Here is a 10,293-nt window from a genome sequence, read left to right on the forward strand (position 1 = left end):
CAATGCACTTTTTAAGTTATTTTGAGAAGTTAGAATGTGTAGCTTTTAGATTCTACTTTTACTTCTGCTTTTGCTTTAAGTAAAATTAATGCTTCTTTTAAAAGCACAGCAACCCCAAACTGGCTCATAATTTACTTTCAAACTAAGAAGTATCCATTTGATATAGTCATTACATATAGATCAATCTTTCATAAATGATTCATAATTAGAGCTAGTTGAAATTCGTTAACCTCTCTAATTACATCTTTGTCCTTGAGTACCAGTGATTCTCTAATGAAAAGTGATTCATAAAACAAATTCATGAATCAGAGCACTTACTAATCCAAGTACCAAATCAACCTTGAAGAGAATTATTTATCTGGCTTTTTCTCAAGAAGGAATGGATTCCATCTCGTATATTAACATTATCGGCTACTCATCACGCCTCCAAGATACAAAGAATAGGATTCAACGTCTCAGAATTCGTACTGAGTAAACCAAAAGACACAAATCGATAAATAAGAGTTTGCTAATAACTCAAGATTAAGATCATTCTATATATGACCATCGATAGACTCAATTCGAATTTTTATACTTAATATAAATTATCAAAAATTCAAATAGTGTTTGTATATCGGTTCCACATGATCTCATTATACGTAATACACTCATCCAGTATCTCTCCATATCAACAGTGCGGATAATACTGTTTCATTCTTAATGGGAATGACATGTATTAGTAATATTTTAATTAAACATTCTGAAAGTTTAATTTAAATTTATTACGAACATGATTTTGATTATTATCCTTAAATGTTATCCTCTTGCATATAACTCTTATAGACAATATTTAAGGTTACATGAATAATCACGGAATTTTCAATGATATTCATAAAATATTCAATAATATATGCACATAAAATAATGAATAAACTTTTTTATTAAATAAATAATAATTATCATATTACATCTCATGCTTTTAGGACATCATTCTCAACTCTAAAGGCTTAGAGTAACAGTCTCAGATTTCAAATTTGCTTTACATATATTTAACAAATATGAACATAAAAATGACAATACTTGATACATGAAATAAATAAATAATCCTCTATATCGCAATGTCAAAATGTCACTGTTAAATTTATTCCTAAATTGGGTGTAAATGCTAACAATTCCTAATTTCAGAAATTAACTAAATCCTTCTTTCTAAGTAACCGTATTAATTAATTAATTAATTAATCAATCAATTAAGGTTATTAATTTGAAACTATTTTAGGATATTGGAGAAAATGATATGCAATTCATTTTCGATGAGGATGAGAAAACAATGATTATTGGGAAAGAAATGTTATTTAATTCATTTAAAAACTCAACGTGAATTTTGAATGAGAAAATAATGATTCCGTTGATCAGTATATCTTTATGCATGCAATTGAGGGCGTTAATCGCTATAGCTGTATTTTTTTTTTTTTTTTTTGAGTTTATCGCTATAGCTGTAATTACGGATAACGAGTGAACAATTTAGGGTTTAGAGTGTGGAAGGAATAATCTGAAAATTCTCTCCACGAAACATTTTAACATTCCCAACAAATTAAAGCATGTCATTCCATTAACGAAAGTAAAGGAATCTTAGTTAAATTAAGGAAAATGAAATATATATATATATATAATGGGAATTATTTTTACAGAAATCAAAGGATATTGGGCTTAACTCAACCTAACAAAATCAGCTTGTTAGGGGAAGATTACTCTCACCTTATTAAGTGGATCATGCTAATATCTCCAACCAATGTGGGATTCTAATAATTATTTTAAATTAGCGAAAATAAGGAACTCTGAAAATCAAAGAACCTATGTTAATATTCACTCGACTATTGTGTCTCATCAATTCATAAATTAAACCGATTCAAATAAAGGGGTTTTGCTTTAATTTATTGGATGAGTACTAAATCGGGGCACGATAGATCATTTGTTAAATTGGGAAAAAGAAAATCGACCGTGCTTGTCTTAATATTTGTCTTAATGTATTCGATAAATTAAATCCGTTAAAAGAAAATCTAATACATGGTACCTAATGTATTGACTATGAAATTGAACTTATGCAGTATGTTTGTTCTAATTTATTGGATGAGTAATCGAAGAAGAAACAATGACCATATTAAGGATCAATAGTGGCACATTAGATGATTTGTTAAATTGGAAAAAATAAAGTCGACCGTGTTTATCCTAATGTTTGTCTTGATTTGTTAAATTAATTCGGTTAAAATATAGTCTACTATATAGTACCCAATTTATTGAATGGTGTAATCAGACATATGCACTATGTTAATATTTACTTTGACTATATGGTCATATCAATTCATAAATTAGATCGATTCAAATAAAGGGAATTATATTTATCTTAATTTATTGGATGAGTAATCGGACAAGAAAAAAGGATCATATTCAGGATCAATAGTGGCACATTAGATCATATTTGTCCTAATGTTTATTCAATAAAATAAATTAAAGTCTATACTATATAGCACTCAATGTATTGAATATGTAATCGGACATAGATACTATGTTAATATTCACTTAATTATAGTGTCACATCAGTTCATAAATTGTAACCATCCAAATAAAGAAGATTATGTTTATCCTAATTTATTAGCTGATTAATTGGACAAGGAACGATGATCATATTCACGATTAATAGAGGCACATTGGATCATTTGTTAAATTGAGAAAAATAGAGTCCACTGTGTTTTCTCCTAATATTTACCTTTTTTGCATCACTCATACGTGTGTGAACTCCGTTTGCTTTAGTGTAATATTAAGGTTTCGTTCATTTTACTGATTCAAATTTAGAATTCGAGTTTTGCTATAATAAAAAGCTCTCAGAAACAATCACACCAAACTTTTTTCCTACAGTAAAAAACTCTCACATAAAGTTACATCTTAACTTAAATTAAAAACTCAAATTAACAAACTAAATGAGCCCTAAATAAATATAATCTAACACGTTAGATTATATACCTCAAATATATATACATATATATTTTCTTTAACCTTTAAATCGCAAAAACCAAATAGTAATATCAAATGGATACAAACTACAAACTACTTGTGTATTATACACCTCAAATATATATACATATATAGATATAAATATATAGTTACTCCAATAAGATTACTTCAATATCTATACATTAATGGGTATCGTTATTTTATTAACAAAATATCAATATGATGGTTATAATAAATTGAATAGTTGATTAAAAAATTTATGACAACTAATGAAATTAAATTCTTATTACGCCACATCATCAAAATTTATATTTCATGGGTAACCACTATAAAAACGTAATTAGAGAGATTTTCTTATTTTTGGGGAAATAGTAGTAATCCAACTTTTTTTAGAAAAAAACATGAATTTTATTTTCTTCAGGAAATGAAAAATTCAAATTTAAAACTATAACATATTCATTCAGAAACAAATATATAGCCGTAATATATAAAATATTATTTTATCATGGAAAGATGACAGCACCTTTGAATTTTTTTCCCGCAAGATAGCAAAAGATATTTAGAAATTATCACAAAAAAAGAAAAAGAAAAAGAAAAAGACTATCCGTATATAAGCAGGATTAAAAGATATCCGATTATCTGCAGGATTCGGATTTCTATAGGGGTGGCACATCATGTCCCTATAAATACACCCCTCTGCCCGAGAGTGAGTTATTGTGTGAGCATTTATTTATTTATTTTTTTCCTTTCCTTTTTTTTTGAATGCATTTAATTTATGCTTATGTTTATTTTTTTTGTTCTAATTTCTGGATTAGTATTTTTTTTTTAATCTCGTCTAAGTATTAATTTATCTTTTAGGATGGTAAACTAGTCTGATTTCTTTATAAAAATGCTTAGACTAAAATAATTTTGTCTTGTTAATGGAGATTATGTTCACGACATCGAATCCGTATTGTCCCGCTATGGGCGCGAGCCTGAATTCTTCTTTCAGTTTTATTGGGAATGACTTCTTTTTCTTCTAGTTCATCCTCACGACATCTTTGATGACTACGAGGATGAAATAGACGAAAAAAGAGTCGTTCTCAGCAAACTCAAAGGAGAACTAGAGGTTTTTAGGCCACAAAAACGAGAGACAAAATCAAGAACTGAACCTAATTTTTTTTATTTTGTTTTAATCTATTTAATCAAGAAAAACGCTTTACGTATTCTTGTTCAATTATTGAAGGGGGACAGCAAAATTTGGATGGATTTTTTCAAGCGAGGTAAATCACTAATCACTGCACATAGTGATATTTGTTTGTCTACTTTATCACTGTCGTTTATGCATTCATTATAGGTCAGATTTACACAGAAAGGTTCCGAAACATTCACAATTATTCAACATGCAATCTTGTTAAATTCAAGATTGCAAGGAATTATTTCCGGACAAGAATTAACCATAAGTTTATTAAGAAGACAAGGATTTTACCAATACTGAAACTAAGCGGAAAAACAAGAAAAGGAAAGGAAAAAACTAATGTTTTAGTCTCGGACTTAAAAACCGACAGAAAGCATGGAAAAATTTGAAGAAACTCAATCAGATTTCAACTCAAGAGTTTCTTTAAATTGGACATAATCAATGTAAAATAGGGATTTAGAACAAGTGGGAGAAGGGAGAGAACGTACAGATTTTGAGAGCCTAATGAGTTTCAGCTTTCTTGATTAATCTAAGCAAAAACTACTCTCCTACTCCTAGTGAATCTTTTGCTCTCTAAGCTCCCGTAATAAAACTTGTATTCAGTAAAGACAGGAAAAAAAAAAGAGGAAAAAAAAAAAAAGGATCCCAACTTACAGGCATGAGTCTTACAATTTAATGAATGCACAAAACTAGATTTTTGAGGAGATTAAGGGAATAATAATAATAATAATAATAATAAGTGGTTTCATCTATATGCTGTAAATATAGCAAAGGATAAATTTGCTCTCAGAAGGGCTGCTATACATTATTGCAAAACAAAATATTCTCAAAGATGGATAAAGCTTATGTAGAATAAAATGATTGAAATAACAGCTTAAAAAATTGACAATAGTCCTAACTGATTCAAGTTTTTCAATTGGAAGGGATAGATAACAACCTTCAAAAAACAATCATTTTTTTTTTTTTTGGATCTTTTTCGTACAAGAGAAATTTTCTAGTAGAATGGAAGCTTACATTTGCTTATGGTATAATGCCTGCCGAAACTACTGGTAGGGCAACACGATGGAAGCCGTAAGTGATCTTGATTGTACTTGACATTCACAAGACAAAGCCCATGAGGTGGGACACACAAAGCATATTTAGCAAGCTCCTTTCGATCTCTCGTCGCCAGAATCTTCGGGACAATATCAGGAGGAATTGCTTCCCTTCCAACTTGAACCAGAAGAGCAACCTCCAAAAATGTCGAGAAATCAGAAGACAGGACCATAAAACAATAGTATTTATAAACCAAATACATGACCATTGCATGATAAGCTGGGATATATCCCTTACCATGTTTCGCACTTGTCTATACAAGAAACCCGAACCTTCAACTTCTAGCTGTAAAAGAGATCCCTAAAATATTCTAAGCTAGTCAGAAACATGTAATCTAACTGCACGCATGCATGATGTCCTAAAACTCAATCAACAACATAGATAACATTACCATCTCAATGACATCAAATCTGAATATATTCTTTACTGGATTAGGCACTCCATCATTGTGGGAAGCATTTGCAAAAGCTGAGAAATCATGTTTTCCAACAAAATGCTTTGCAGCTTCTCTCATAACAGCAACATTGAGCTTATGAGCACTGTGGTAAGCAAAGTGTCGATGAAATGGGTCCATGACAGCATCATTATAGATCTTGTAATGATAAGTCTTGCCTTCTGCTGAAAACCGAGAATGGAATTCAGGAACTGCAGGGCTAATTTCTCTAACTCGAATATCAACAGGAAGAAGACCGTTCAAAGCCGCGTGAACGCAATCCAAGTTGTCGTAGTTAAAAGGTGTGACAAAGTGTGCCACCTGAAATCTTTACAAATAATTAAGTTTGAGAATGTCCAATCAATGGATAGTTCGTCAAGCCTCGAAGTAGTAAAAAAGTCAGACCTGCCCCCATGCATGAACTCCAGTATCTGTTCTGCCTGCTCCAGACAAACGGAGATCCTTCCTTTCTAGCTTTGTTACCCGACTAAGAGCTTGTTCCACATGGCATTGTATGGTTGGTGGTGACACCTGATATTGCCAGCCTGAAAGAACAACTGTTATGATAAAGGTAACTAGGAAAAAGATCAAATGTCTCCAATACTGACCCAATTTTCAGAAGGTGGCCATCCTTGAGACTTGATCGGAATCAAGATGACTTGTAAACGATAAAATAATGAAACATGTAAATGACCCCCAAATATCAACAATAGTATCTTTAACAACTCCAACCAACGCACTAGTACATAGGCTATCATTGCTATTGAATTAGTTAGACATGTTGCTACAACATTCAAAGTTCAATGTAACACAAATGCCAAGCACTCTACTTGATAACTCATGGTATAAGGATTTCAACTTGCAATCTTCCCACCGCTACCTCAGTTCAATCCTCTGCTGACCTTAGGGTCATATCAAAATCTTGTGCCACTTTTCCTAGAGTTCCCAATCTATGCTTAAAGGGCGCATAAATTTTCGGTGGTTAAAAAAATAAGCACGGCAGTGGAAGGGTAAATACATTATGTCCGGCACAGAAAGTAGATCAACATTTCGATTTGCAAATAAGGGCTTCCAAGGCCATTTGCAAGTGCGCATTAGTTACCGCAAATTGCAATTTGTAATTGCTATAGACTTTTTTTGCTAGAAGTTGCTATAGACGTTTATAAATCACAAACCATTCCTACCAATACTCAGAACTGATTTGAATAACGTACTTGAATTCATTCAAGGCATGTCCAAACACTGATTGGACAAGGATATGCCCCACGGTTCCATTCATTGAAATTATGTTTATATTTTCTTTTTCTGTTTCATTTGTTTCAAATTGATGAAGGATTCCTTCTATCATATCAAACTTGGGAAAGGAAAAAAAAATGTGAGACAACTAATAAAGATAGGAAAAGGACATTTCAATCCGTTAACAAACTATGTAAAACAAACTATCAGTAAAACGTTCCATCTATAGTGCCGTCGTAGGCGATAAGCAAACGCCATTTATAACCATCAACGGTGGGCTTCGTCCCAACAAGGTTAGCCTCCTCTGAGCTCCCACCACCAATAATCTGCTAAATTTAAAGATACCCAGTTTTTACTTTCCATTGAGGATCATAATTTTCACAATAACTAAAAGCAGAAAACACAGAGAGAGAGAGAGAGAGAGAGAGAGAGAGAGAGAGAGAGAGAGAATTACTGAGTTGATGTTGTTGGAGTTTGAAGAAAGAGAGACATGGCCGTCGAGAAGCGGAGGAGAGGGTAGGCCTAGAATTGCACAACTCATCTCATCCGCCCGCCCAAAGCCACCGGTTTTGCCCACTCCAGCTCGTGTTTCTGTGTTGAACACTTGAACATGGAGGCAAGGTGACCAAAAGGGATTTCAGAATTTCTTTATCTGCTTACTGGCTACCGCTAGCGGTAATTATTGATTTATATTCATTACTGAATACTCAACCCAGTATTTAAGACCCATTTATTTCATTTAAATCTATAATTTTAATTTTGTTATAATATTTTTTTTAATAAAAAATTTAAATTTTAAATATCAGACTTAAAAATCACTAATTTAAACTTATTAATTAAACGAGTCCTTATTTTTTTTTAGAGAAACCTCTACAGTGGGACCATTTAAAAAATCATATTTGTAAAATATCTTATTTTAATTATTAGATTAAATTTTCAACGGTTAAATTTGTGTAGGTACGTATTAAAAATTTTTAATGCACTATACAAAACTACTCTCACTATAAAACTAACCGTTAAAAAAGTAATTCAATAGTCAAAATAAAATGTTCTACGAGTAAGTTTTTTTAAGGAGTCTCACAGTAAAAAATGCATTTTTTAGTTAAGATTGTAGCTAATTAGAGAAAGAATGATTTTACTGGTGCTTTTTGTCTCATAAAGAATTTAATTGTAGATAAAATTTATCAGCAATTTTACATCTAATTGCATCATAATTTCAAAAAAGGAAAAAAAAATGGAACTAATCTATTTTAGGATAACGTAAATGAATGTGATTTGGCCCGTCACTTTTAAATAAATAGATGAAGTTTTTTTTTTTTTTTTTTTTTTTTTTTTTTTTTTTTTTTTTTTAAGAAAATGACTTTTTATCACGATTTATTATTGATAAAGCTGTTAGGAATAGTATCATAAAAATATAATATGTAATAAGATATTTATTATTTATTTAATAAAAGAGTTTATTTATTATTTTATGTGCATATATAATGAATATTTTTTATGAATATTAGTGAAAATTTCATGATTATTTATGTGATCTTAAATATTGTATATAAGTGTTTTATGCGAGAGGATAATATTTAAGGATAATAATCAAAATGATGTTCTTAATGAATTTAATTAAAGTTCTGAATCTTTAATTAAAACATCACTAATACATATTATTCCCGTTAGAATGGAACGGTGTTATCTGCACTGTTAATATGACGATATATTGAATGAGTGTATTACGCATAATGAGATTATGTAGAACTGGGACACAGACACAATATGAATTTCTGATAATTTTCGTCAAGTATAGAAATTCTAATTGAGTCTACCAATAGTCATATATAGAATGATCTTGATCCTGAGTTATTAGTAGACTCATATTTATGGATTTGTGTATTTTGATTTACTCAGTATGAATTTTAAGATCCTGAATCTTATTCATTGTATTTTGAAGACATGATGAAGTGAGTAGTCGGGAATATTATTATACGAGATGGAATCCATTCTTTCTTGACAAAGAAATAGATAAATAATTCCATTGAGGGTTGTTTCGGTACTTGGACTAGTAGGAGCTCTGATTCATGAATTTGTTTTATGAATCACTGCCCATTAGAGAATCAATGGTACTCAAGGATGAAGATGTAATTAGAGAGGTTAACGAATTTCACTTAACTCTAATTATGAATTATTTATGGAGGATTTATCTATATGTAATGACTATATCAAATGGACACTTCACAATTTAGAAGTAAATTATGTCTATGTTTACGAGAGTGCAATTCTAAGTTTATAGTAGAGTAACTTTTAGAATTAATAAAATTAATTAGTTAATTAAAGAGTTTATTTAATTATGAATTTTATTGGAGCTCAGAATTATAGATCTATGAGTCCCCGTATCGTCTTTGTAATTCTACAAGACACTAAGCACAAAATGAGAATTTTAGAATTATGAAATTTTAAAATAAAACGCTCAAGGATAATTAATTGAGAATTAATTATAAATTAAATAATGTGATTATTTAAATTTGAATTTTGAAACACACATGTGAAGGTATTCACATGGTGTGAACGCACAACACAATGTGAATCCTTTTAGAATTCAGTTGCTTGCTCTTCAAGTTATCCAATTGAATTATTTGATAAGTTGTCAAATTTGAAATTCAAAATTGATTTAAGTTTGACTTAAATTGGAATTTGAATTTAACTCAAAATTAGACTGCAGGATAAATACATAATTTTGCCATATTCATTACTTGCAGTATGCGCCTACCACATGGAGGAATCTCCTTGTGGTGGCCGTCCATATAGGATAAGGAGAGGGATTTTGTTTTAAAAACTAAATTTAAAGTGGGAGATAATTATCAAGATTTATCTTTGAGATAAAGGTTAGACTTCTTCTAGGAGTCTAACTACTACTCTATAAAAAGGAGACTGCAAAAAATTAGATAACACAATTTTTTGCTCTCCCTGGCATAGGTGGTCGAATTATAGAGTGTATGGAAAGAAAAATTTTCTCCCAAATTCCATGTTGTGCATGGTGTTCGTGAAAAATAGGAGTGTTTATTTACTAATCATATTTTGTTCCACTGTGCCCACACACACGTCTTCGTAGATTCTAGAAATTGACGATGAAGATTCGGATGTTCTAAACTAGCTTGTAGCAAGGAACGTTCGTGGTCAAAGAACTCAAGTTATCGACCTAATCATTTGTTAGATATATAAATTAATTTGATTAATTTATTCGTGCATAAATTAATGTAATCTATAGAGTCTCTCAAAGTTTTATGAAAATTTTTGTTATACACGATTTACTTGTTGTCCCGAATAAGGCTACCCAAGAGGGGGGGGGGGGGGGGGGGGGGATGGGGTGTGATTT

The 10,293-nt window shown here is 30.8% G+C and overlaps 1 protein-coding gene across 1 annotated transcript; it reads right to left on the reverse strand.

Annotated features, from left to right (window-relative positions):
- Positions 1–5,063: 5,063 nt before the first annotated feature.
- On the reverse strand, positions 5,064–7,573 carry LOC112094718 (tRNA pseudouridine synthase A 1). Its single transcript, XM_024176339.1, has 6 exons — positions 7,384–7,573; positions 7,162–7,255; positions 6,099–6,268; positions 5,652–6,014; positions 5,498–5,560; positions 5,064–5,396 (listed from the first exon to the last, which is right to left on the reverse strand). Exons 1-6 carry the CDS (start codon positions 7,468–7,470, stop codon positions 5,160–5,162), a joined length of 1,014 nt encoding a protein of 337 aa, XP_024032107.1. The 5' UTR covers positions 7,471–7,573; the 3' UTR covers positions 5,064–5,159.
- Between the last annotated feature and the right edge of the window lie 2,720 nt (positions 7,574–10,293).

This window comes from Morus notabilis, unplaced genomic scaffold, assembly GCF_000414095.1.
Source record: "Morus notabilis unplaced genomic scaffold, ASM41409v2 Scaffold224, whole genome shotgun sequence".
In the NCBI taxonomy this organism is placed as follows: Eukaryota; Viridiplantae; Streptophyta; class Magnoliopsida; order Rosales; family Moraceae; genus Morus; species Morus notabilis.

Excerpts from the sequence above, each read along its gene's own strand:
- LOC112094718 (XM_024176339.1), bottom strand. The coding sequence starts at position 7,470 with ATGAGTTGTGCAATTCTAGGCCTACCCTCTCCTCCGCTTCTCGACGGC. Across the intron at positions 7,256-7,383 it reads ACTCCAACAACATCAACTCA|ATTATTGGTGGTGGGAGCTC; the intron begins GTAATTCTCTCT and ends TAAATTTAGCAG. Across the intron at positions 6,269-7,161 it reads TTTGCTTATCGCCTACGACG|TTACCTTTATCATAACAGTT; the intron begins GCACTATAGATG and ends TCTTTTTCCTAG.